Below are 27,984 nucleotides of genomic sequence, written 5' to 3' on the forward strand. Positions count from 1 at the left end.
GGCGCCGGGGCAGGCGTACCTCTGGTCCTTGTGTCCAGGCCGGGGCAGGGAGCTGCTGACCTTGGACGGGGCGACTCCGGATTTGTTTTTGGCGGTGAAACCAGCGATCGATGTCTCTGTCAGGTGGTTTCTAAGGCCCAGCGACTGCCAACTGCAGCACCCAAGAGGGCGGCCTCGCCCCACCTCTGGGAGAGGCGCCAGGGCTGAGCTACGGGCGTCAGGTGTGGGGGCTCGGCGCGTCCTCAGGTCCCTAAGTCCATCCACTTGTCCTCGCTGAGCTGCGCCGTCCGGCTGAAGCCAAGTCTCTGGTGTGCTCTGGACCTGCCGACTTTCTGGCCGCACCTGGCTAGCTTCCCGACCTCCACCGATTCCGTACTCACAGTGAGGCTTCCGGACAGCGTGGCAGGCATCACCCGGAGCTGGTGAGAAACACTGCATCCGGGCCACCGCGGCAGAACTGGCCCGTCCCCCAGAGACCCTCGGCTCCACGCCGCCAGCTGCCTGACATGAAGACTCACCTGCATCGTTGACAAGCCTCCAGGGGATCCCCGGGGGGTGAGCATCTCCCCCCAGGAGCAGGTGTAGCCTCCGGGTCCTTGTTAATGCCCCTCCCCCGCCCACCACGCTGGGCTCTCTTCCGACGGCCAGGGCCCTCTGCCAGGTCCACAGTCCCGACGCGGTACTGGGGACACGTGAGGGAGCCCCGATGGTGGCGGTCCCAAAGATGCCCATGCACTTCCACGCACTTACAGATGGAGGTTCTCCCGGACTTCCAGGTCGGTCCCAAAGCAACCGCGGGGTCCTCGCGTGGTGGAGGGAGGCGGGGGAGGACAGAGGGATGTGGGGTGACCTCGACAGCCCGGGGCAGGGCGGGAACCGCCCCCTGGATGTGCTGCCCACAAAAACAGAGCAGCGACCCACGTACAGCCGAGCCCCAGCAGCAGCGAGCCAGGCGCGTGGGAGCCGGCGACGGGCAGCTTCCCAGCCAGGACGCCGGATGCCAGGAGCTCAGGGGCCCCGAGCATGTCTGGGAACCGACGATGGCGGGCGGGGCTGAGCGTTTCCAGCCAGCCAGGCGCAGCGAGCCTCGAGGAAGCAGATAAGGACCACTCTGCCTTCCCAGGCCGGCCGCTGACTTTGGCACCACTGTGCCCGCTTGGGACGGTGCAGACCCTCGGGGTGGGGTGCTCCCGCCTCCCCCATCCAGATGCAACTTGCAGGGAGGACCGGGCCTCCTGCTCCCCGGGCTCCCGCTGTCTCCAGTCCCCAGCGCTCATCTGGGGGCCGAGAGTTTGCGGACAGGCCGGTCTGAGCAGCCAGCACAGGACAGGACACATGCCCCAGGGGCTCACCTGGGCCCCGGGGACCCTCGGGCAGGTCTTGGGCTGAGTGCAACGCCCGCTGGCTTCTGAGGGGGTGGGTCTCCCCTGGCTTTTCCTTCCTTACTTTTTATTTTGTGAAAACCACCTAGCGTGGTCCCTCAGTGTCCACAGCCCCGGCTGGTGGGCCCCTAGCCCCTGTCCGCCCCTCCTGGATGCTGCCGCCCCTCCTCGGCCCGCTCAGCCTCAGACAGGGCGCCCATGCGAAGCGCGCTCACGCAGCTCACCCCACGTGGTGCCCTTCACCACCCTCCCCCCATGTGAAGAAGTGCCTGCTTGTTTCTCACCGCCATACCTGCGTCAACAGTAAGAGCTCGGGAGCAGGCCAGCCTCCACCCAGTGTCTGTCTGGGCTTGGGCTCTGCCCCCCGGCCTTAGTCTGGGGACGAGCATCTCCCATCCCGGCTGGAGGGGCTTCTCCCCGACAGCTGTGGCTCCTTCTCTCTCTGCAACCACAGGTGCTGAACTGGGGCCAACAGCTGGAAGGCTCTGGCAAGTGGGCAAGACGACCCTGCAGCTGGGGTTAGCCCCTGACACACTCTGCCCACACCGCGCCACGCCGCCCCTACCCTCGGGCGCTGCCCTGGGCAGCAGCTTGCTCCCACCGCCTTCTCTGTTCCTGATCCCAAACCGGGGCCCTTCTCTGGCTGTGTGTCCCGCACATCAGACAAGCAAACAAGCAAACAAGCGCCACACACGGAAAGGGACTCTGGTGTGGGCCCTGCTAAGCCAGGAGTCCAGGCCAGTCACCAGGCCACTGTCCCTCTCAAGCCCACGCTCTGTTTCTTTATGTGGTGGCCGGAGGTGACCCGTGGCTGGCGAGCCCCAGGAACGGAGGAGGACACCCCTTTCCCTGGGATGGTTCTGATGGCTCGGCTCAGGCCACAGGACCGCCCCTGGTGCAGTCCATCTGCGGGAGGACGCCTGGCTCTGAGCGGCCAAGCCGGAGCCGGGAGCGGGGTCAGCCCCACCCAGCCACGAGAGCGAGGGTCCCCCGTTAGACGTTGGGCAGGTAAGAGCATGAGGTCACCACAGGTGTCCATCACTGTGTCGTTCAGGGTGACAATCGAGAAACGACCAAGTGACCCGGAAGGCATCGGAGCCCAAGGAAGCACAGAGAGTCCAGTTGAAATGGCGAGACTGGGAGTAGCTCACGCAGATACTCACATCACAGAGTGAAAAAAGAGTGCAAAGGGACAGAAATAGTACAGTCCCATACATATCTGAAATGCCATGCAATAAAGTAAATACCGACAGTCACTTTATCTGAGTGGTTGGAATACCAGTGAGTTTTACTGTCTTCCTTTCACCGATCTGCACTTTCTCAAGCTTCTAAAAGAAACACCCATGAACTCAGGAATAAGGGGGAAACAACACTATTAATAACACATCGGAGGGAATTCCAGCCCCCACCCCAGCAGCTCCAACAGAGCAGTGGGAGCGGGGTATCCCCCTGCTGAGCCTGGTGGTTTGTGGGCTGCAGGCCTGGGGGGCTCCCCACTGACTGTGCATCCTCCCAGAGCTCCCGCTAAGCCCAGGATCCTATCTTCACAAAGGTGCCCACCTCCACCAGGGCTGCACCCAGGGCCTCACACCCAGGCCCTCCCATGGCCTCCCTGAGTCACCCAGCCTGGCCCTCCGTCCCGCCGGCACCTGGGGTGTGGGGGGCTCCCCTCCCTGAGTCACCCGGCCTGGCCCTCCATCCCACCGGAACCTGGGGTGTGGGGGGCTCCCCTCCCTGAGTCACCCGGCCTGGCCCTCCGTCCCACCAGAACCTGGGATGTGGGGGGCTCCCCTCCCTGAGTCACCCGGCCTGGCCCTCCGTCCCACCGGAACCTGGGGTGTCCCTGAGTCACCCGGCCTGGCCGTCTGTCCCACCGGCACCTGGGGTGTGGGGGGCTCTCCTTACACCCCCCCCCCAGTCATCCCTCCACTGCTGAGATGTGTCAGCAGGGCCCAGCCATCCCGGACCCTGACGGGGCCTGGCAGTGAAAGGTCCGCTCGTGGGTCACCAGAAACGTGCCCAAGGGGACACACCGCCTCTACCCAGGGCCCCACAGTTCAAGGGGCAGTCACCCCAAAACCTGGCTGGCTGTGGACTCCTGCTCCCCGAGAACACTTGTGTGGTGCCACGCCCCTCCCAGGCCTGCAGGGAGGGCCCCCTGGCCTGGACCAGAGCTGCTCCCGCCTGCAGCATTTAGCGATCCTTTTAGAAAAATAAAAACTCAGAAGCCAAGTATTGATCTCTTGGGATGTTTTGCCTGTTTCCTGATGAATAATTCACTTTAAAGCAGACCCACTGCTTACAGTTAAGGTTTAAATTCCTCTGATCAAACATCCATCAAGCAAATGGATAGAAATACTTAATTTGACCAAGCACATGTACCGTCCACAGCACCCTGCGAGCACGGCGCGTCCACGGCCGCGCACCGCCTCCTGCACAGCCTGGGGGGCACAGGGCTTCTCCGCCAGAGCTGGGGCTCATGGCGACGGCCACCACGTCTGCGTGGGATTCCCCAGACGCCAGGCCTCTCGGCCTCTCGCGGAGGGGGCTGGGGGTTTGTTGCGTCCGTGCAGCCCGCCCACAAAAGGCAGAGAAAAGGCGTGTTCACTTGTGCCGGGGCCCCCTTGCAGGGGGTCCAACCTGCTTCCGGCCTCAGGAACCCTAAGTGGACTCCTGGGGAGTTTCCACAAACGGAACACACTGTTTACCCGGCACCCAGATCCAGACACAGAGCGCGGCCCCCGCCACCCCCTGGACCTCGATTCCGGCCCCTGTCCACACCTGGCCTCCATGCGTGTGCGTTCCACCCCAGGCTGCCCGGCTGCGTCCACAGGGGACCCTCCCCCAGGGCTGCAAATCGAGGTCAGGGGTTAATGGGGAAAGGCAGGCTGGGCTGTGACCCCACACACAGGACAGCGACCCCCTCCCCTGTCTGCCCTGTGTTTTTCCTTCCAGGTGCCAAGAACAGAGGCTCTCCTGGCCGGGGGTGCCCACAGCCAGACCGGTCAGAACCAGGAAGCTCAGGGGTGCCAGGCAGGGGCGGGGGGTCTTCCCCTCCCTCTGCCGCCCACGGGGGGCTCACCGGCTACACGGCTCTGTGCTAATCGGAGCCCACCCTTAAGGCCAGGGGAAGCTCTGGTCTGAGGATCTTAGACCACTTTTGCAAGAAGTCGGGAAAAATCGTGAAAGGCTAAAACGAGCATATCTGTGGGCCTTTCAGACCCCACCGAGGCTCCGTGTGACTGAGGGTGAGCTGAGGGGCCCTCAGCCTCTCCCTCCCTTTCCACGTACTGGAAATACGGATAGCTAATGCATATATACTATTATGCAGGGTCCGACCTGCCCCTCCTTCTAGAACTTTCCAGGGGCTTCTGTGGCGCTCAGATGCCAGCCCAAACCTACAACCTGGCCCAGGGACCCCACGTGGCCCTCTCCCCCCCACTCAGCCCCTCAGTGCAGCCTCTGGCCACACCCACAACCCCCCCGCACAGCTGGGGCCCCTCAGTCCGGAACATTCTCCTCCCAGAGCGCTGATGGGCTCCTCCCCAGCCAGCGCTCTGCTCTCAGCTCCTGCCAGCCCTCTATACCCTGCCCCCGCTTCTGTTTCCTTCACTCCCGCAGGTCTGTGTGCCTTGGTTTGTTTCTCTGTTCATCACCGGGCTCCCCCATTAGCACAGGGGCTCAGAGTCCCCCTCAGGGGACAGCGGGGCACAGGACCCGGCCGCTCAGTGCTGGCGGCAGGAGGGGATGGCCTGAGAGAGCAAGGACCGATGGGCAGAGCCGGGTCTCCAGAGGTGCTCCGAGTGCCCAGGTGCGAGTTCTCCCGCACACTGCTGGCGTCCTGCATTTCGGGAGTCTGGAGGCTCCCTCCCGCTTGCCCCTCAGCTGCCTGTTTGCGCAGCCGGAGAACAAGGGCGCGCTGCGCCCCGCGGGTGGCTGTCAGTCCCGCTGCAGCCTGCAGGGAGGGGCCCCCTGGCCTGGACCCGAGCTGCCCACGGCGAGGCACAACTGGGAGGGGCAGGGGACGGCCAAGGTGACTCAGGGACGGGGGCCGGCGTGCGCCACGCTCTCCCAGGCCCTGGCCACGCAGGGAGCCTGTCCTCGAGGGACAACGCAGAGCCCTGGGCGCAGTCGGCCCCATCTCGGCCGCCGGAGCCCAGTGCCTTGTGCACCTAAGGGTACAGCCCTGAAAATAAGCCGTCCACACAGAGCCGACAGAGCGTCGTGTCCCGTGGGCCAGACACGTGAGGCACCGCGCAGACCCCACGACACAGAGCTGTTCTGTTGTTGCCATGTTGCTGAGACTTCTCCCTGGATCTCCCACATCCCGGGGCAGCCGACAGCGTCCGGCCCGCACTGCCGTCTCCATCCACCAGTGTCCCACGAGCCGTGGGTGCAGAAATCAGAGTAGAAGCCGCGGGCCCAGCTTTCACAGACGTATAGGCACAGGTCCCTTTGGGTCTGGGGTCCCCGGGGCCTCTCCCCGTCCTCAATGTCCACGCAGGGTGCAGCCTGCAGAGTAGCCCAGGGCTCATGGTTTGGGTGCTCTGTCGGCGCCCAGGCTCAGGGATGGAGCTGCGGACAAAGTATCCCCTCTGGGGGAGACAGGGACGGGTCCTCCCTGACCAGACCCAGGTCAGGCTGCGGGTGTGCCCCGGGACCACCTCTCAGCACCCGGTCGCCTCCGCCGAGGTCCTGCCCTGCAGCTGGGGACACAGGAGGGGCCGGCCAGGAGGGACCTGCGTCCGAGGGAGGGGGTGTGGTTTCCAGTGGAAGCCTGGACTAGGAAGGGGGTGACGAGTTAGCGGGTTGCCCACGGGCTGTGGGCGCCGGCGGGCAGAGCCAGACAACGCCTGGGAGTGCCATCTATGGGGCCTGACGAGGCACAAACAGCAGGAAAGACCACCCGCCCTCTGGCACTGAGCGAAGCTCTGTTGTCTGCTGCTCACATGGTAAACGTGACCACCTCCCAGACAGAGATTTGGCCGAATGTCTGAGCCTGCAGTGTTCACACACTTTGACCCAGAAATTCCATTTTGAGATCTGCTTTAAGGAAATGCCATGCCACGACATTCTTTTACACACAATGGAAGGGGCATCTTCTAGATTTGCTCCAACAAACAGGTATTACTTTCCAGCAAAAAACCCATATGGCAGACTTCCACTTCCAGCCAAGATGGACTACAGGGCCTGGATTTACTTTTCCCGCCAGAAACAACGAAACTACAGACAAAACATATGAAGCTGGGGTTTTCAAGGTGCTGGACATGAGGTGACGGACGAGCCACGGTGCCCACGGAAAGGGACACAGAGCGAGTGGGCCAGCTGAGTGCCCAGCTGGAGGCCTGGAGGGAGTTTCCAGGTGCCCAGCCACACGGGGGCCCCAGGGACATCCTGAGCGGAGGGTGTGAGCATCCATGGAGACCGAGGCAGCCGTGGTTTGCAGGGCGAGCACCTGAGGGGAGAAGCCGCAGGGAGACGCACAGTTGCCCCAAATACGCAGCACAGGACTGATAAGCAAACTGAGTCCGTAGTTAAAAACCTTCCCACAAAGAAAACTCGGCCCCGGGCGGCTTCAGTGGGGGAATTCTGTCTCACAGGTAAGGAAGAACGGACAGCAATTCCACATAAGCTGTGCCATAAAATTGAGAAGGAAGGAATTATTCCCAAGCCATTCCGTGAGGCCGGCATTATCCTGACGGAGAATCAGCCAAGATAGCGCAAGAAAAAGAATACAACATCTTTCATGAACACAGACAAAAAGTTCTTTAAACATTTGTTAAACTGAATCCAACAATAAATTTTAAAAAGTAATACACCAGAACCAAGTGGGTTCAGCCCAAGAATCCGAGGTTGGTTTACATTCAAAATTCAATCAATGTAATTCACCAGGCTAACAAAGTAAAACAATAGAATTATCTCTATACACAACCAACACCTGAAAAATCCAACATCCATTCTGATAAGAACAGGGCAAACCAAAATAGAAGGGAACCTCCTCCACTTGACCAAGGGCGCCTACAAAAACCCATGGCCGACACTGTTCATAAGGGTGAGACCAAACGCTTTCCCCTCAGATCAGGAGCAGGATGGGGAGTTGACCTAACGTCCAGGATAGACCCACGCACATGCGGACAGTGGAGTTTTGACAAAAATGCAAGTCAGTCCAGTGGAGAAAGGAGTCTTTTTAACAAATAGTGTCGGAAGTTGGCTAGCCCTGTATGGGGGAAATGGACACTCTCCACACACCCTGTACCACGGACTCACAAACAAGCTCACAAGGGAACGCCGGGGAGTGAGATCCACGTCACACATCCACACGTAAAACCTAGACTTAAAACTCCCACATGAAGACAGAGAAGAAAACCTTTGCAACTTTGGGTCAGGCAAGGATTTCTTAGAGTCAAAACCCAAAGTACGATCCATGAAAGAACAAATCCATAAACCGGATTTCATCAAAATTTAAAATACCTGCTTTTTAAAAGACACTGTGAAGAGAATTAAAAGACCAGCCACAGACGGGGAGAAAATATCTGCAATCTACACATCTGGTAAGAGTCATAGCCAGAATATAGAAAGAGCTCTCAAAACTCAGTAATAAGAAATCAGCCCCTTCGAAAATGGGTAAAGGATCTGAACAGACAATTCACCAAAGACGATTTACAGCGAGTAAATGAGAACACAGAACAAGGCTCAACACCAGTAGTCGTTAGGGAAATTAAAACCGCAATGAGACAACCTATCCACCGACAGAAAGGCCAGAAATAAAAGGCCTGATAATAGCAAGTGTTGGTGAGGATGTACAGCAATTCATACACTGCTGGTGGGGATGGAAAGGGGTACAACCATCCTCAAAAATGACTGGACAGTTTCTTATAAAGTCACTCATAGCCCCTCCATCTGGTCCAGCATGTGACTGTCCAGGAGAGAGGAAAGCACACACGCACACAAAGACCTGTGCATCAGGGTCCGAGGAAGGGTCATTCTTAATAGCCAGCAACGAGAGGCAACGCACATGTGCGTCGACAGGCAACGGCTAGGCCAGCCGCGCGTGTCCCTACAAGGGAACTGTGTTCAGCGGTAAACGGGAACGAAACACCGGTTCGCACAGCGACATAGATGAATCTCAAAATAATGATGCTGTGTGACAGAATGATCCCACTTATGTAAGACCGGAGAAACGCCGGCTGATCTACAGGGACAGAAAGCAGGGCAGCCGTTGCCTAGAGATGGCGGTCCGTGCAGAGGGGCAGGAGGGAGGGCTCACGGGTGGGCACGGCGGGGGGGCCGGGGCACAGTGGGTGGGTTCGCTGGGGGTACGCAGACGTCAGACCGTGTCAAGCCGCGCGCTTCGGATGTGTGTGGTGCACTGTATGTCAACTTGGTGAGGCTGTTTTTAAAATTCTGAAAAATGACATCGATAAAATGGCAGAATCAGGCCATCTGAACAGCCTCGTCTCCGTTAAAGCAAGGAGAGCACCAGCAAAACCGGTCAGAAGCAACTTTTTCAGACCTCCGGAAACGACCCCCAGACTTGCCACGAGGAACGTGTATTCGGGAATAGCACCCGGGTGTTGGTAGGAACAGTGAGCGTGGGGTATCTCCACCTGCCCCCCCATCTCCATGGTAACCCTGAGAACCAGCACCTGGCAGCCACGGGAGGGGGCAGAACGGAGCTGGGCCCGCGAAGCCCACTCCCAGACAAGGGCCTGGTGGTTCCCGGCAGACCCTCTTGCTGAGCTGTCTTCACGAGACGCGACCTGGGGCTCACCTGGTAGGAACCGCCGTTTCTCCAAGGGACTTCATCTAAAGAAAGAAGAATCGGAGGCAGTTGTCTAACATGCAGCTGCCTGAGGCAGTGGATAGCAGCCGGGGCAAAAATAGACCAACCAACGAGCTTAAAAGGAAACGCTGGGGAGGGAGATGTGCATGGGGAGATCGGGAAGGCTCCTACACATTCCTCAGCCCCTGGAAGGCCGTGCACACACCAGGGCTGTGCACAGGCTCCAGACAGGCCTGGGGAGACCCTGCACGTGGGTCTCTGGCGGAGCGGGCGGCCCCACCGCCTGGCTGGGGGTCGCATGCACACACAGGGCCCCGCAGCAAAGCCTGGGGCACGTACTGGCTCCCAGAATTTAGGAAGATCTCCTTCCGAGCCTTGGCTGACCACTGGGCTAGCTGAAGAAAGAAAGACAAACTTCACAGAATCCATTCATGAAATCACTGTACAAACAACAAAACCACAGAGACGGGGCGGGGGGGGGGGGTGTCTGATTTCCTCGCTGCCACATTGTATTATTTTAATTATCCAGTTTTAAAACGATAGAGACATGCAAAGAAACACAGACGCCAGCCCGCCCTCCACACCGGGACTTCAAGGAAACCCTGTCTGAAGAACTAAAAGGAAGCCTAAGAACAGTGTGTCAGCAAATAGGATCAGCAGAGATGGAAGAAGAACGAGGAGATTCTGGAAGCACAGGAACTGTGCAGAGGCCACCAGGGCAGCTGTGGGCGGGGAAGGTCAGGGAAGGTCAGGGAGCAGAAGACCGAGGCACCCACAGCCAAGCGCACACACGCTGGAGTCCCACCAACAGGGAAAGCACAGAAAGGTCCCAAACGTACCAAGTGAGATGACAACCATTCCTTTACACGTTGTAGAAGCTCACCAACCCCAAGGAGGAAAACCGGGGACACAGGTGCACCTGGACGCACCGTGATCGAACCGTGATCAAAGCATGATCGAAGCGTGAGGAGCGGAACACAAGGAGAGAGAAGGCCCCCCTCCCCAGGAGCCCCGGAGACCGTCCTCAAAGACCGCCAGCCAAGGACTGTGCACACGGAGGCCGTCCCTCAAAGATGAGGTGAAATTAAGACACACAAACAAAATAAATAACAAAACAATCAAATGTAAATAAAGACATAACAAAAATAAACCCAATCTAGCACATCCGTCACGAGCAGCCTGCCCGTCCTCCAGGCGGAAGAGAAAAGAGCCCGGCGGGTCCCTTGAATCCCGTGCAGAGGCAGCGAGCCCGGGGGGGGAGGGGGGGGGCGCGTGGCGGACGCACGACTGTGCACGCGGCCCCGCTGGGATCTCCGCTGGGATCTCCACCGGGTGAGATGCACGGAGACAGGGAGGAGCCGCGTGGAAGACGGGACCAGTGAGCGTGGGTGGGGGCAGGGCTTCTGTTCGGGGTGGTGAGAACCTTCTGGACCCAGATGGAGGAGACCGTGGCATGAGCATCCACAGACTAAGTGGGGCCGAGTTACAATTTAAAACGGCGAATTTCAAGAACTGTGAATTGAATCTCAATGTTCAGAAGTTCTGGAAGAGGATTTCTGTAAGAGGTAGGACAGGCCAGCCCACGCCGACTGTGCTCGCGGCCCCAGGGGACAGGCACCATGCCCGCCGTCGGGGTCCACCACCTGCATGCCCAGGGGAGACACAGCACAGCAGGGCCGCCCAGGGCACTGGGCACCTGCCACGCCACTCTCCCCTGCCGCGGCTCTCCAGGAGCAGCCCGGCCCCGCCCTGACCCCGGACACCCTGTGCCAGGAGCGCCCTGGCCTCTGGCCTCAGCGGTTCTCAGCCTTGGCCGGCTGGCAGTCCCCTCCCTGCGAAGCCTGATCTGCTCACACCTGCCATAACACTAAGGGCGTTGTGTTTGTGGTGCGGAGGGATCGGGGAGTGTGTCTCTGCGGGACATTCTAGAAGCCAGCCCTCGGGGTTGGGGAGGTGTGCCCCTGCTATCGCCCTGCCCTTGGCGACCATGCCCGGTGCCTGTGGAGGGGCCTGGTGCAGGAGGCTCCAGGGTACCAGATCCGGGGATGCAGAGCCTCTCACCTTCCTGGGAGGAAACAGGGGTAGGCGGGGGGAGGGAGCTCGGCCAGGCCCTCACTGCTGGCCAGAGACAGCCTGGGATCCGAGCCCCAGCTCCCACTCCCGGGAAATGGGACAGCAGGACGCTGCAGAATCCTGCATTTTCAAAAATCCCCTTGCTGGCTCTTGAAGAGTAGGGCCGCACCGCTCTCGATGCACTGAACCAACCCCAGCGTGCGTGTGGCCAGGGGGACCCACGAGGACTTCGGTTCATTGGAAATAATGGACAGCCCTGCGACTCCCTCCCAGGACACGCCTGGCCAGGCTGCGGTCTGTGTGTCTGTCCAGAGCCCCACCAGGGTTCACAGACACCCAGGGAACGCGTGCCAAACAGATGGGTGTGATTCCTGCTTTCGTTCCTGTGCAGCGACATCTCCCGGGTGCCCACGTGTGCAGCTTCTGTGCTCAGCTCGCCAAGATCGCTGAGACACGGCTGACCCGCCAGCTCAGCACCTGCCCAGATCGGCTGCCCCTCGCTCGGGCTGCATCTGGCTCAGCTCGGAGGCTGACCTGCACGAGGCCAGCCCTCCTTGGACCCCCACTTGTAGGAGACGGGTCAACTCGACCCCTGCTTTCCCTTGGCCGTGTCTGGGGCCACCTTCTGCAGATACCGTAGGGCAGGGGCAGGACAGCACCCCGTGGGAACTCGGGCAAGCCATGAACCGGCCCCAGACTGGCCTCCAGTTGGGCCATGTGCACGGGACAATCTCAGCGGCTCGTCCAGCTCCTGGGCACTCCCTCACCTGCTCTCCCTGACACTGTCTCCGACCACCCTCACTCCCCACCGTCACCTCCACAGGTGAGTCACCCCGGGCAGAGCCACCAATGCTGAGAAACAACAGGGACACCATGAAAATGGCCGGCCAAGGCCCCGAGGTCGTGCTGCCCCCCACTCCTCAGGCCAGCTCAGGATGATGGGCGTTCTCTACAAGCACAATGGGGCGTGACGGTGACGTCAGGGCCATTCCCGCACGAGCGCCAGGACAAGGGGGGACGGCGTGTGGGGAGGAGACCCCGGGCCCGGGCTGCAGTCACTGACGTGCCCGGGTCCGGAGAACTTGGCGGCTCTGGGCTTCGGCTCACACAGGAGTCCAGGCTGAGCCAGAGCACCGACCAACAGAAGCGATTTCCATCTACTCACCATCACCGGAGTTTTGCCTTTTCCGGAATGTCCCACAACCGGGATCATACGGTATCTAGCCTGTTGGGTCAGGTTTGACAGTGCAGTGTAGACCCATCTGTGCTTGCGAGTAACAGCTCACTCCCGTCCGTCCCCATCTGACTCCGTGCTGTGGGTGTGCAGGTCGGCTTGTCGGCTCACCTTTCAAAGGATCGCAGTTCTTTCCAGGTTTTGGCGACCACGGAAAGTGGCCGTGAACATAAGCTTCCAGTTCGCCCAGGTAAATACCCAGGAGGGAGCTGATGCGCTGCTAAGCCCAGGGCTCTCCGGCCAGAGGGTCTGCGGGGAGAAGGCAGGGGGGCGGCCACCCCAGGAGCTCCTGAACACACCTGGACAAGGACGTTCAGTGGGCACGGTCACTGGAGGCTCCCCTTCACCCTCGAGGTGGCCACACTGGAAACGGAGGCCTCCAGCACCTTGGAAGGAAAGGGGGACAGGGCCACAGTCCCCCAGCACACGGCAGCCGCACTGGCTGCCGCCCGGGGCCATCTGCTGACCACAGTGCTCATCCGCGGCTCTTCTCCATTGCAGGAAATCAGGCGCAGGCGGGAGGTGAGGCGCTGAGCCCCCCTCCTCCGCAGAAGCTCCTCTCTGATTCCCTGTTCCCGAGCTCGTGCCCCCCTTCCACCTGGGATCACCTGAGCAAAGAGCTCCCGGGAGAGGGGTTCAGGTGGAAACTCCTGCCATCCAGCAGGTGAGCCTGGAATGCCCTCCCCGCGTTCCTGACGGGGCGCGCCCTCCCCACGTGAGGCACGGGGGGGCACCAGGCTGAGGGCTGTCCCTCACGCGTCCCCTCCATGCGCCACCCAGATGTCCCTGTCTCTCTCTTACAAGGACACCTGTGAGTGCCCTGCGGCCCAGCCGGACAAGCAGGACCACCTCCTCCCCCTAAAATCCTCGCTTACATCACAACTTCTGCCACGCAGGGTGATATTCAGATTTCATAAATTAGGATGTGAACACATCTGGGGGGGGCATTTTTCAAACTAATACCCCGATGTTTGTATTTTCTAAATGGATGACACTGTTATATATGAAAGAGAGGGGCTTCTTCAACTTCTGCAGTAAGACACCTTCCCCGTGCCTCATCTTCCCTGGGGGCTCCTAGCCCTTCAGTTGCCCCACCTTGGCAAGCACGGGGCACCACCGGCGCCCGGGCTGGGGTCTGGCCTGGACGGGATGTGTAGCTGCGCTGCTGTTGGACCCACGGCGGCTAAGAGTCTGGGCGGATTTTCCTACGGTCCTGAAGGGTGTCCCTCAGTGTCTATTTTCCTAAGGTCGTTTGGCTTTGTTTTGTTTTTGCTGGGGTTTTTGGCAGAGTGAAGTTATCAGGACAGGAAGTCTCTTTGGGGAAGATCACGGGAATGAACCCTTTATTTGCGCGTGGAATTGATATCCAGGTCTTTCCTGAAGAAAGCTGTAAGGTCACCATTAGCCCGTCTGCGGACACCTCATGCCAGTGGAGCCTAAGTATTGCTTTACGTCTGGAGAACCACACACTCAGAAGAATCTCAGGAGGGGAGCATCTGCAGGGCCGAGCAGCTGGGTCTCGGGGCCGGGGCATCAGCCAGCGGGAACAGGTGGTCCCCACGTGGGGACACCCGGACGGAGAGGGAGGCAGGGGCTGGGCCCGAACGGGCCGTCCAGCCTGCCGGCCACCAGCTCGACCTGACCATGCAGCGGGCAGCCACGTGGCGGGCAGCGTTGAGGAGGCTAAACCAGAGCTCAGGGAGAGCTCGGGAGAAGGATGGGCACGCGTTCCCGGGTTCGGGGCCTGTGGCGTCGAGGTGGCCATGCCACACTGGCCTGGAGCCACACGCGGGCCTGCCCCCCCACGTCTGCGGGACCGGCATGGGTGAGCAGGACGGACACAGCTCCTGCTTTCTCTGTGGCATCGCAAGGAAGCAGCTGGGGCCGCTGGGGGGGCGAAATACCTGGAAAACACAGACCTGCTCGGTGCTGTGGAGTCTGCAAACATCACGGCGGAACCAGAGATGATCCCGGCCTGGAAAACACTTGGCACCACGGACCCACTAGCCAAGAGGTGTGGAGCGAGGACAGCAGGTGCAAGTCCGGCCGGGTGCTCTCAAACCCTCAGAACCACGAGGCAGACGTGGCCCGACTCCTGCGGGTGGAAAGCACAGGTGGCTCTGGGCCGGGCCGCTAACGGGCAGTCCCCGGTCTGCCAGCGGCCCCTCTCCACGCACCCCTGCCTGCTGGCTGGCGGGGGCGTCGCCCAGGACCGGGGGCAGAGCAGGCCTGCCGCACACGGGGCAACGGGAGACAGAAGCTGGGGGCCCTTCACTGTCACCGGGGCTCCCAGCGCTCTGCCCAGGGTGACACACTCGCTCCCCATCTCAGCAGCCAAGCCAGGCCCCCGGCCGCACCCTGGCAGCAGATGCAGCCCGTCCGCGTGCCCAGGAGGAGGGACGCTGGGTGGCCGTGTAGACCGCTACTAGCCCTACTCGCTCCCCGTGGAGACCTCGGGGGGGCGGGCAGCGGGGTCTGGACTCTGCCCGGCGGGACCGCACGGAGTGGCAGAGGTGGGGGCCCACAGGCCCGTGGGTGCCTGGAAACCGCTGCAGGTGCCACGGGGCACCTGGCCCCCCCCCGGGCGCTGTCCTGGCCCTTGCCCTCCCTGGAAAGCCTGGGCCTCCCCCGCCACCCACAGGGCAGGGGAGTCTTGAAAGTGAGGTCGCCGGGGACCCCGAGTGCCCGGACTGTCCCATTCTGCCTTTTTACCTCCTGCCATCTGCAGCTTCCGGCGAAGGGAGACAAGCCTGGCCCACCTCCTGCCCGCGGGGACACGGCTCCCGTACCCACAGCAGGGTGAGGTCTCCACCGAGCAGCCTGGCGCTCACAGCGCCCTGAGCACAGCCCAGCCCTGAAGCTGGCGCTGGCCAACGTCCGGAGACCCCCCCGCCCACCGGCCTGCAAAGGGCCCACACGGAACCCCAGCACGCGAGGCCCACGCACAGTGGTCTACACCCACACGGACTCCACCAGCCCAGCTCGGGACACGCCCACGATCCGACCAGTAAGGAAACTGGGTGAAATCTGACTTTTTAAAAGAAAAAAGGCATTTGAGGTTTTCAGAGTGAAAGGGAGAGTGAACAGCATCCTCACCGGTGGGAAGATAAATCAGAGCCAGTGAGTGACCCGGGAGAGCCTCTAGGACGCGGCCCGAGCGCGGGCTGGCCGCTTCCCCAGGGGGCAAAGGCCCTCCTGCAGGTGAGAGGTGAGCCCCGAATGAGACTCTCCATGAAAATCGGAACACTGACTGGTTTGGGACCCTCTGCAGCGTCAGAGGTCACACAGCCCATTAGAGGCTCTGGTAAGTCCTGCTGCAAGCCAATCTGCAACCCTGCCTAACGCTGCGTCTCCCAGACTGCTTTGCCCAAAGAAGCCCCTTTTCATTTCACGGCTGACCCCGTGCGGGGCTGCTGCAGGGCAGCCGCTCAGAGGGAGGCAGGATCTCGCCTGACGGCAGGGGTCCCTTTGAGGCCCTCCCTCACACGGGGGCTGTGCCTGGGCGAGGCGCCTCAGCTCCAGGCGGGATGGCACCCCGCGCCCCCAGCAGAGGAGGGGCTCGGCGGCAGCGAAGGCCAAGCTCTGAAACGCAGTCAGGGGCGATCAGAGGTGCAGATTCCTGCCCAGCAGCAATGGGCAGCAGGTGGGAGGCAACAGCCTACAGGTGGGCCGCCCGGGGAAGGGGACAGGACGCCGTGGCCCCGCCCCGGGCTGAGGGCCCCAAGGACGTGGCAGCTGTGAGGCCCACAGGGCGGGCAGGGCTCCCAGACGGAGCTGGCCCTACAGAGGACACGGTTCTCCTCACAGACAGGAGGGCGCAGGGACCCAGTGACAGGCCTGCAGGGTCCATGTGGATCCGGCCCAGGACAGGCCCCACAGTCGATGGCCCCACAGCCTGGCCATCTTCAGATCAGAGGCTCGGCCTCCACACAGGTGCGACCCCCCGAGTACCCCTGGAGCCCAGAGATGCCAGCAGCCAGACGGGTGAGCAGCCAGGGCACCCTAGACCCAAGGATGCTAATGCCCTGTCCTGGGCTGAGCTGTGCCCCTCAAAGTGTATGCTGAAGCCCTGACCCCAGCACCCCACAATGTGACTACAGAGACGAGTCTACACAGAGGGGATTAAGGTAGAATGAGGTCACTGAGGTGGCCCCCATGCAATCTGACCCGTGTCCCCAGGAGAGGAGGAGATCAGGACACAGACACGCACCGAGGGCGACTGTGTGAGGACACGGGGAGAGCACGGCGTCCACGCGCCCGGGAGACAGGCCTCGGGAGGATCCAGCCCTGCACACACTTGGACCCCGGACGTGCGGCCCCCGGCCCTGGGAGAGCACCTTCCTGTTGACGCCCCCGGGGATGCTATGTGTTACAGTCACAGACCGCTCGCCTGAGCAAAAACACTCAGGGGGCCTGATTCTCATCATGACAAACACAGAGCACCCCACCCCCCAGGGAGGCTGAGCCGCGGCTGACGGGAACCAGGCCAGGGGCAGCAGGAGGGGCTGGTGGCCCCCACATCCTGAGAGCACAAGCAGGCTACCCAGGAGCCTTGAAAGATCGGGACAAGGTTAGTCCCCGCCCCGGGTCACGGGGCCCATCTCTGGGGGCTGTGGAGGAGTAGGGCCGTGCCAGCACCTGGGGCCATGCCTCTCTCTGCATGCCAGGACCCTTCCAGCTTGCCAGGAGGTGCCCACCGAGAGGCCAGGCCCCTGCTGCCCGCTAGAGCCGGTTGCCCCTCCCTTCCCAGCTCCCAGGGCCTGCAGACCTCAGGGTAGGCCCTGCGTCCGGGGGGCTTGGGGACAGAGTGTGGCAAGAGGGAGGGGCCCACTTCCTGACGTCTCCTGCCCTGGGCAGGGAATTAGGGTTGCTGGAGAGTCCTGTGGGCGCCTGCCTGCGGCCTCCCAGAGGCAACTGCTGAGCGGGGGGAGACTGCCGGGCCAGGCAGCACCGTCCCGGGGGCCCGGGGTCTCTCCTGTGGGGTTTTGTCTGGTTCCCGTCCCATCATCCACCACGGGCTCTGCCACGGACTGCTCACAGCCCATGCCCTGCCCGCCTTGTCCCTTGGGGAGCAGATGGCCCCCCGATTCCCAGGCCCGCAGGGAGGCTCCAGCTCAGGGCCGAGGGGGTTGCAGGGGCTGCCTGCCGCGGCACCTAAGGGGCTTGCCAAAAAGCTCAAAATGCACTGAAGATAAAAGGTGTTTCTCCTGCGGGCACCAAGCTACACAGCAAGCTCCGCCCCTCGGCACAAAGGGCGCCAGGCTGAGGAGCTCCAGGGACAAGGAACCTCGGATCTGACGCTGGGGGTGGGTGGACCCCACTGCCCACGGGGCCCACAGTCCAGCCTCTGCCGGGCGCACAGCTTGGGGGCCTTTCCCTCCGCCGCACCTTGGCCCTGCTGCACAGAAGAATCACCTGGGAAGAGCAGTTCAGATCTGGATTTCCGTCCCCACTCAAGCCCCAGGGGATCAGGACCTCTGGGCTGGGCCGGGCAGCCTGTGTGCAGCTGGTGGGCCTTGACCCTCTCCTCCTTCCCCACGAGTGCGGGACTCAGCCCAGAGGCCGGGGCAGCGAGGAGACAGGCTGATGCCCAGCACCCCCGCCCCAGACAGGGCAGCCCCTCCCCCTTCCCTCCCTGCTGCGCCAGGAGGTCCCCTCAGCAATGCCCCCCTGGGGACTGTGTGCGTGCAGAACACCCACCGTTTGCAGAGCCTACCCAGGGCCCCCCTGGCTCATCCTTCACGCCTCTGCGGTGCGAGAAGAAGAGCTGCACCTGATGCCAGGCAGGACAGGCAAGGGTCCTAAGCTCACCTCTCTCGCGGGGCCAAACGGACCTCCCTCACTTCTCCCCCGGGGCTGCACGGACACGGACCTCCCTCACCTCTCCTGCGGAGCTGAGTACTGAGGAGAAACCTCATGGTTTTCAAAATATATCCCACGTGAGTCCTTTCAGGGCTCAGGCCAGGATGCTCCTGCTGCCTGCAGGACATCAGCTTCCTCTGGGGGACCACCAGCCCTTCCCCGCAATGAGGCCAGGTCCAGGGAGGGGCCACAGACCCATTTCTGAGGGGCAAGACCACCTCATCCCCCACCCACCCACCAGGGCCTAGGCTTGGAGGGACGATGGAGGCAGAGTCCTCTCTAATGAGCCGGTTTGGGGAGCAGGTGCCTGAGACAGGCTGAGACTCTGGGCAAGTGGAGCCCCAAGTCCACCAGAGCCTGCCTGCAGGCCCCTGGGCACCCCTGTGGCCCCGTCCCTACCCCGGCCAGGCTCCAGGCCCCAGAAGCAGAGCTTGGCACCTGTCTATTTCCAGGGGTCATCTCATGACCCTGCCCTTCCTCCCTCTGGCCCCAGCTGCTCCTAGGCCTGGCCACAGGGAGGCCCTTGGTGCCCAGACAGTCCTGAGCGTGCAGGCTGGTCTCCTGCACAGCAGCTGCCAAGCTCAGCACCCCCACCCCACCCGCACATGGGTGGCCTCCAGGTGTCCCGGTGTGGCCACCAGCAGCTTCTTGTTTCCCTTCCCTCCTGGGAGATGGGCTACTCCTGTTGCTTCCGGAAGGCATGTTTGTTACATGGCTCCTGGAAACCATCTAATTAAGGAGACTTGACCTTGGGCTGCCAGTCAGAGGCACCCAGGACCCACCAGCAGGCAGGAGGGGGAGGCCACTCAGCTCTGTCCCCAGGCTGGGACCTGGCCCTAAATGGGGAAAAGGAAGAACTTGGGGAGCCATCTCTCGGAGCAGATGGCTTCCCCAGCGCCAAGCTGCCGCACGGCTGAACTCCGCAGGGCATCGCCCCTGACGCAGATGGACACATCGAGCGCAGGAGCCCAAGAACAAGAGAGCTGCCTTTCGCACACTCGTGTGCACACACAACCCACGTGCTTGAACACATGCGTGTGTGTACATGTACGCACAAGGCGCACACAGGCACGCGCGCAGGCGTGAACACCCGACACAATGCAGTGCAACGTGTTTGGAAAACACGTGCATTCACACACGAGGCGCACACTCGCGCACACAGCCAGGACGTGGGTGTGCACACATGACGGGCATGTCTGAACACACACGCGTGCACAGAGGCACACACATGCAGGCCCTTGTCACGGCACCGTGGTGCGGTTTAGAAATATCGGCTGAACACCTAGTAAATAAAAAGCTGAACAAAAATGTAAATCATTGATAACGTCTCATAAACAAAAATCCGTGGAATTTAGCTTCCTACGTGCAGGAATGCAGAATACTTTAACAGAACCCCATCACCAACCCTTCTTCCTCCCAGACGCCCTGAGCCCTCCCACCCCGCAGCCCACAGCTTTGGGGACACAGGCCAAGATGGGGACCACCGTGCTGGGGTCGACAAGACTCCTGAGGGAGGGCCCCAGCGCTCCCCGGGGCCAGTGCCGCCCAGCTGGCCAAGGCTCCCGTGGACAGTGCCTGGGGGTCTCCCAGACCCCAGGTCATCACACATGAGGTCATCAGACCTCATCCCGGCCCCAGGGTCCTCCTCCGAAGCACTGCTGTGGGTGGAGTCCAGTGCATGGGCCTCCCTGACAGCACACAAACTCGTGCCTTCTCAGAGGACAGGGCCAGCTCATTCCCCGGTAGCTCTTGGGGCTGCAGTTCCACTCCGACTGTACCTGCCACTCCATCGCCTGCCCCAAGGCTCAGGGACACGGACAATTAGGGTTTTGTCACCTGGATGGTAGCTACCGAGGGTAGGCACCTGACATGTTCACTGGGGCTAGGACAGGTGTGTGGGACTAGGTTTGGGGGACGGAACAGTGTCAGAGAAGAGAGAGGTGTGGGGGATGGGACAGGTGTCGGGGATGAGACAGGTGTGGGGAATGGGGCAGGTGTGGGGAATAGGACAGGTGTCAGGAATGAGACAGGTGTGGGGGATGGGACAGGTGTGGGGGATGAGACAGGTGTGGGGATGGGACAGATGTGGGGATGGGACAGGTGGGGATGGGACAGGTGTGCGGGATGGGACAGGTGTCAGGAATGAATCAGGTGTGGGAGATGGGGCAGGTGTGGGGGATGGGGCAGGTGTGGGGATGGGACAGATGTCAGGGATGAGACAGGTGTGAACGATGGAACAGGTATGGGGCATGGGACAGGTGTCAGGGATGAGACAGGTGTGGGGATGGGAAGGTCGGAGGGGAGGAGTACACGTAGCCTGCATGGGTTCTGGACACTCCAGGCAGGGCTGGGATTCAGGAAAACTTCCTCCAGTCCCAGGACAGGTGCAGAGGCGGTTGGGGTGGGGTGGGGATGGGGGCAGGGGGACCAGTGAGGGCAGGACGGAGTCCCAGGGACATCAGGGAGGAAAAGATGGGGTGGGGCTAGCCGGGCAGGAGGGGGGCTGGGGCACAGGAGAGAGAGTCCGGCCTGCAGGGACAGCAGGCCCTGGGAAGGGCCAGGCCGGCCTCCACTGCGTGGGCCTGGGGCCTGTGTCCTCAGAGAAGCTCCAAGCCATGTGGGAAGGGTGACCCCGGGAGGTGGAGGCGGCAGCGGGGCCATCTTGGGCCTCAGGCTCTGCTCCATGGGTGAGGAGACCCAGGGTGCCCTGCCTCAATTTCCTCCTCCACACTCCTTGGCGGGGTTGGGAGGGCTCCGTGCGCGGACGTGTGCACTGCCCGAGGCCGGGACTGGCATGCCCTACCATCGTCCTGAACACGCCTAGCCACGGCTGGACAGCACGGCCATGGAGGACGCCCCAGTCGTGTCCCCCTTTCCAGTAGGGACGGCCTTCGGAATTTGGGGCCCAGGAGCTGTGCTTGTGGAATGTGCTGCTGGGTTGGGCTGCGGCCATGCTCACGTTTCTCTGGGGGAGCACACTGCAGACAAAACCCAGACGCCGCCACAAGGCTCAGCCCTGCGGTGCGGCCGCCTGGGCTGCAGGGCCATCTTGTTCTTTTCTTTTTTTTTTTTTTTAAAGATCTTATTTATTTATTTGCGCGAGAGAGAATGAGAGACAGAGAGCATGAGAGGGAGGAGGGTCAGAGGGAGAAGCAGACTCCCTGCCGAGCAGGGAGCCCGATGCGGGACTCGATCCCGGGACTCCAGGATCATGACCTGAGCCGAAGGCAGTCGCTTAACCGACTGAGCCACCCAGGCGCCCCCATCTTGTTATTTTCATCAAACAGCTCTGCTTCATCTCCAGCGGCTGCTTGTCTTTCTGCTCACAGCCTTGAGCTGGACAGAATGAAGGAGAAGGCGCTCTGAGGCCACCCGTCCAGCTGGGAGAGGGGCCACGTGCACAGACAGGATCCCTCAGCCAGCGTCACCCCAACAACACTTCACAGGGCCCCGCTTTCTCTTGAGGAAGGGGACTTGGCAGAGCAAGCTCAGTTCTTGGGGTTGGGTGGGAGGAGAGGCATGCTGGGGGTCCCCAGGCCGCTCCCCAGGACACACCCTGGCATGGCTGAGCTGGGTGCTCTTGGGCACCGGCCCCTGGCCTCGGAACCACCCCCCCGTCGGCCCTGGACAGGGGTGCACAGGGCACCTTCCCGGCCCGCAGGCCCCACTGGGGCTCCTTAAGCTCAAGCACTCCAGCACCAGGGGCTCTGGCTCTCTTCCCAGATTGCCACGAGATCGCTTGGGCCATGAGAAACGATCCCTTTGGCAGCCAGAGTCTTTGACCCCCTGCACCATCCTGGGAGCCCAGCTCCCTGTGGCTCAGTCCAGAATCCTTCCCCTTGGTAGGAAGGGCAGGAGGCAAGAAACCAGGGCCCCACTGTCTGCCCCCAAGGGCATCTCAGAGACCAGAGCAGAGAGCTCCTGGCTAGTACACGGTCTGCAGGGAAGGGAGTGGGGGGAGAGGGCAGAGGGGACAGGGGATGGAGGGGAGGGCAGGGCAGGGGCGGGGAGGTAAAGGGGGACAGGGAGGGGGGAAGGGAGGCCAGGCCTGTGATCCCGGTGCCATCCTCAGAGGCAACGGCAGACCACGGGGCCTGTCGCTGTCGGTGGGGTGGGGCGGGGCTTGCTGGGTGAGGCACAGGCCAGGCCGAGGGGCACCAGCCCAGGGCTGCCCTGACAGCACAGGGGGGAGTCTTCCTGATGGCCACCCAACTCCCAAAGCTCATGCCCCCAGATTCCTCCCAGGGGACGTTCGTGGACTTGGTGTCTCTGTTCCGATGTCTGCTGTTGGCCAAACCAGCCACTCCTCTTATCTTTGTTCACATGTTCCTCCCGCTTCCTTGGGTTTTATCTTATTTTTCTTTTCTACAGTCTGGAATTGAACGTTTAATTCACATTTTATTTTAGTTCTTTTTTTTAAGGACTCTTCACGCCCTGCATGGAGCCCAACACGGGGCCTGAACTCATGACCCTGAGATCGAGACCTGAGCTGAGATCAGGAGTTGGACACTCAACGGACGGAGCTGCCCAGGCGCCCCTATTTTAATTCTCCCTTGATTATATCAAGGCCCTTTAAGATGGTAAGCTTTCCTCCGAGCGCATTTTTGGCCGCCTTCTAGAAGCCTCACTGGGCAATGTCTTCTGCACTCGGCAGTTGCCGCCTCTTGGACTCAAGTCAGGTGCAGAGCATCAGTGTTGTTTCTCGCTGTCCCGCCACCCTCAGTGGGGCTTTCCTCAGAGGTGGATTTCCGGCCCCACTGCGCTCGAGAGAGAACTCTGCGTTCGCGGGAGGGTGTGCGGCTCATTGCTGCAGACACCCGTCGTTTCCCGGTGTTTCTGGCCTGGCTTGGGCAGGGCACCAGCTCCTGACCTCAGGAGCCAGAGTAGCGCTCTCTGTTCACTCCTCGGTCTTCTCGGTGGGAACCAGAAAGCAGGTGCGTCCGTCACAGGAAGGAACATTCCCAAATAGCCAGTGGCTTCCACCCCGCTGTGGGTGGGCCGGAGCTCTGGTCCCTGTGGTGCACACAGTGGGAGCCCAGGCTGCCGGACAGGCCACGGTCTGCAGCCCTGCCGGTCACCACACCAGCACGGTGCACCACGCGCGGACTCCAGAAGCATCCCCCAAAGTGGTACGTGTCCCTCACACCCGAGGCCAGATCAAGTCCACGGCTGTGCCCAAATCCAGAGGAGGGAGTGCAGGCCCAACACAAGCTGGGGACGGTGGGGCAGGGTTAGGACAGGGTCTCCCCGCCCCAGCGGCCTTGACATTGGGGACCCCTGATGCCACTTGGCCCCAAGCGCCCCTGGCAGAGCCAACACAGTCAATACGCACCCAGGCTTCTGAAAATCGGTCACCGGGTCCCTGGGCCTCCCCAGGAGGCGGCCGTGGGCACACGGTCCTCTGTGGGCCCCTCCGGGCTCCCCTCCTGAGGCTGCCCGTCCCCCATGACTCTCACCTTCCACATCCCCTGAGATCAAGCCCCCCACTCCTGAGCGGACACTTCACTTTGAGCGCGTTTACAGTCAAGACCAAGGGAAGGGTCGAGGGTGGCACGGGGGCTGGCCGTGCCTTCTAGTTATTCGGCGCAGACAGGCTGGGAGGCCCCGCGCAGCTGGCTGGGAAGGAGAATGTGACTGACTAATGGAGACGTTCCTTATGCGGCGGGTTTTTGTCACAGATGACAAGGAGACCCCCGCAGGCTTCAGGGGCCAGGGAGGAGGGCGGGCCCTGTCCAGGTAGGGACTGTGAGGGGAAGACCCACGGCAAGACCCGAGAGAGGTGCTAACCGCCACACAGTGACCTGCTCCTTCTGGAATGCTGGGAGCAGGACATCCGTGGGGCAGGCCAGGCCAGGGTCCCGCTGGGCCCACAGTGGCCTCTGCAGAACCTCAGGGCTCCCTCCCCAGGAGGAAGGCGGGACTAGAGGCTGCACTGGGCCACCCCACACACACACCAGGGCTTCAGCACGAGGCCTGTGTCCTGACTTCCACCTGGGGGCTGGGCATGGGGCTGGTGAGAGCCCGGCGGGCAGGTGGGCTCCTGCCTCGGGGATCCACGGGCTCCGCGCAGGGCAAAGGCAGGCACATCTGCCTCCTCCCCGCCACCCCTCCCCCCTCCAGAGGGTGGCAGCTCAGAGACACCGTGTGGAAAGCTCCCTGGAGACCCGCGGGTTTCAAAGGCGATGCCCAAGCTGCCCCTCTCAGCAGCCCCCGCTCAGGAAACCCCAGCAACCAAAACACAACCCGAGCCAAGCCCGTGACCCCAGGAATGCAAAGCCGAGCAGCATGAGGGAAAGTAATCCCACCATTCGCCCCCCAGCGGGAAAAATAATAACAAAATAACAAAACACATGACTTTCTCAACAGGAACCAAGAAGGAATTCAGTAAAATTCATCTCTTCTTGATACGAGCGCTCCTGAATTGGAATGAGAGCTTTCGCCCCATTCTGACAGGAAGTCATGCGCGTAACGCAAACGCCTACGGAGCATGTCTGAGTTTGCACCTGCAAGCTCGTATACCGTCCGCGCACACACACACACGCTCACAGTCCCACGCGTGTGCCCCACGACAGTTATGTCCTTCCAAGTGGGACCAGGTGTTCCAGAGGTCGGCCGGGCCCCGCGTGGGGCTAGGGTGAGGACTTCCCCAGGTCTCCCAGGCCAGTGTCCTGTCTATTCCCCACCCCCGCCTGGCCCCCCCACAGGGTGTGACCCCAGCCAGCAGCAGCATCTCCTGGGTCAAAAGATGTGCCCCAGTGCTGCCTCCTGTCCAAATCTGGACTCACCAGCGCGCACCCCCCCCCCCCCACAGGGGATAACTGACCGAGGAGTTTAGGGCACCTCGTCCTAGGGCGGGAACGGCCAAGGGTCAGCGCTGTTACTGCCCCTCACCCCCAGCCAAGGTCATGCACTCGTCAGGACCCTCAACCAAGCAGGACCAGGGTCACAGGGTCCTCTGAGGGCTTCTGGCCAAGCCCAGGTTAAGTCCGCAGTGCTGACCGCTAAACCCAGAGGCCTTGCAGCTGAGCTGTCCCCAAAGCAGCCCCAAGTGTCCCCAGGCCCTGCGCTCTTCTGGAAGAGGGGGCCCCACCTGCTCCCAGGGTTGGGCCTATCCACAACGTGGGGCCCTAGCCCGCCCTTGGTGCCAAGAGATGGTCCCCACCCGAGCCTGTGCTGTCAGGGACGGCAGCCACCTCAGGCTCCAGGCAGCTCCGAGAGAAGGTGTCCCTTGGCGCTGGGAGAGGGGGACAGCGGGCCGGCCCCTCCCTGCGGCACTGACAACGATGTGGGGCTGCAGCCGACAGCTCCGGCCCTCCGCTCCCCCCTCCAGTAGCAGTCCTCCTGTGTTGTCCAGGCCTGTCCCACCATGGCAGCCGGAGCCTTGGGGCGGGTAAGGCGAGCGTCCCAGGTGCGTGGGAGCCGGGCAGCATGGTAGGGATTTCTACAGGCCTCCCCAGAATGTGCATTTATCCACGCGTGTACACCCACGTCCGTCCACACCCGTGTATTCCCGTGTGCGTGCACTTAGCCACACTGTGCTACTCCGTGTGAGACGTCATGGTACACGCGAGTGTCTGAAGACCAGGGGCCTGGACCCTGCATCCGTCTGCACAACCCCTACCCGAACTCAGGCGCTGTCGGCAGGGGCCTGGTCCGCGAGCACCTGAGCCCAGCGGGGCCGCCCCTGTGGCCAAGTTGTGCCGTGTCCGGCCGCCCCCCCGACCCCAGGTAGAGCCGGAGCCGAGGCCTGGGACTTGAGGGCCGCCGGGTCTCTAGCAACCCACCAGCCTCAGGCACCAGGAAGGTCCCGCTGCACTGCCAGGACAGGTCTTCTCGTCAGGCAAGACGCAAGCAGAGGCAGCGTGACCGCAAACCACCGACGCCCCGTTAAAAGGCCCAGGTCCTGGCTGCCCCCAAACCCAGGCTGGGGCCCCAGAATTTACTTGGATGCAGCTCTGGCCCCTCCCTGCCTGCAGAGCACCCCACAGTACTCCTCCCGCTGGTTCTCCGGGTGCCTCCCTCCATCCCTCGCCCCCCATCTGAAGGGCCAGAGGGATCTGTGCAGGCTGACCAGCGCAGGACCGCCGGCCACCTCCTTCTCAGGGGGCACCTTCTCGTCCTGCCTTTGGACGTCTGACCTGGGCCCAGGGACGAGGAGTCAGGCGTCCAGGGGCACCTTCCTGATCACCCTGCTGCCACCACCCCCCCACTGGCCCTTCCTCTGCACTGCTGTGCGTCCAGTTATCGACAAAAGTGCTCACCGTGGCCCCAGGTCAGAGGACAGCTTGGACCCCCTGGCAACAGGGTCAGCAGTACCGAGGACCTGGTGAGAGTTCTCACTGCACACATGATGCTGAGATACAACACCCACCCGGCTCGCTGGGGGCTGTGGTGGACAGTGGTGTGGACGACTCTGCTGAGGAAGCCCAGGCCTTGCCCTGCCCTACTGCAACAGAAACCACCACCCACCCTTGGCCCTCCCCCTTTTCCCGCCTGGAATGTGGACGTGATGGCTGGGGTGCTAGCAGCTGCTTTAGCAACAGAAGGAATGAGAGACCGGGCTGCTGACAGCAACCTGCATCCAGGCTCTCATTCTGGGAGGGGCAACCCACCCCATTTCAACATAATCAGCCCCCACGACTTGGGTTTTCAGTCACAAGCACTACAGCGAACTGGCAGATGACCAGTGCACCCCTCTCCTCAGGCCTCCCACCAGATGGCATCCCCAGGGTGCTCTGCAGTAATGCTGGGTCAGCCCCAAGCCAACCTCCCGTGTGCCTCTCACCCACCCACCCAGGGCCTCCACCACCAGTCTGTTTGGGACGGGAGTTCAGCCGGCAGGAGCTGACATCTTCCTAACTCACACTTGCCACTGTCCCCTCCCCTAGAGACCTCCTGGTGGGGCCCAGGGCGCCCACTGAGTTTACGGGCTGCACACAGCTGTGCCTGCCTGCCCCACCAGAACGAGCTTTCCTGATGTGCTGGGTGTGGTGTGAGGCCCAGCTACAGACTGGGGCAGAAAGGCTGCCTGGGAATGGGGGGGGGGGGGGGTGCACCCTGCCAGGTGGCAGGCCAGAGGATGGGGCACATTAGCCTGTCGGGTGGGGGGACGTGGGTTGGCCAGCCAGGGCCAGGTCCATCAGACCCAGGGGCGTGCGTCTGCAGGAGGCAGAGGGAAGGCTGTTCACACAGGCGCCCAGAGCCCGGGGGCTGACCAGGATAGATTCTCTAATTACACACCGTGATGTAATTAGAATCTGCTCCCAACTCAGGAGACTGGAGGCTGGAATAATTACCACTGTGCAAGAACCCTGGGCACCAAAGCAGGGAGAACAACACCCCAACCCTGTACTGTGGCTTCAGGCACTGCCCTGAACCTGAACCTGCAGAGGGCAGAGGCCAGGGCATACATGGGGGTCCCGGGGTACCTGGAAGCTCTGCATTCCTGAGGACCTCAGCCTCAGCAGGAAAGGCACCAGATACTCCAGCTCCAGCCCCAGCCCGGGGGGTGGGGGGGCTCTCCCCTCTCCAGGCTCTTGGGTTCCCCCGCTGCAGAGAAGGTCCTAGCCAGGGCTCAGCAGGCCCAGCCCCCAGGCCCCCTCTTCTGCCAGCAGAGCCCAGGAGAACAGGAAGGGAAAAGGCTTCAGCCT

At 62.0% G+C, this 27,984-nt stretch overlaps 1 protein-coding gene across 1 annotated transcript in view; it reads right to left on the reverse strand.

Annotated features, from left to right (window-relative positions):
* LOC123863134 (uncharacterized) overlaps positions 1–27,981 on the reverse strand; it is a 31,192-nt gene extending 3,211 nt beyond the window's left edge. The window contains exon 1 of the mRNA XM_045902348.3: positions 20–27,981. Coding sequence (XP_045758304.1) covers positions 20–732 — 713 coding nt within the window. The 5' untranslated portion in view covers positions 733–27,981. The remainder of the gene's footprint in view (positions 1–19) is intronic.
* Positions 27,982–27,984: the final 3 nt, after the last annotated feature.

Source organism: Mirounga angustirostris, unplaced genomic scaffold (genome assembly GCF_029215605.1).
Source record: "Mirounga angustirostris isolate CCGP_5_RB_7025 unplaced genomic scaffold, mMirAng1.0.hap1 SCAF_1, whole genome shotgun sequence".
NCBI classification, from domain to species: Eukaryota; Metazoa; Chordata; class Mammalia; order Carnivora; family Phocidae; genus Mirounga; species Mirounga angustirostris.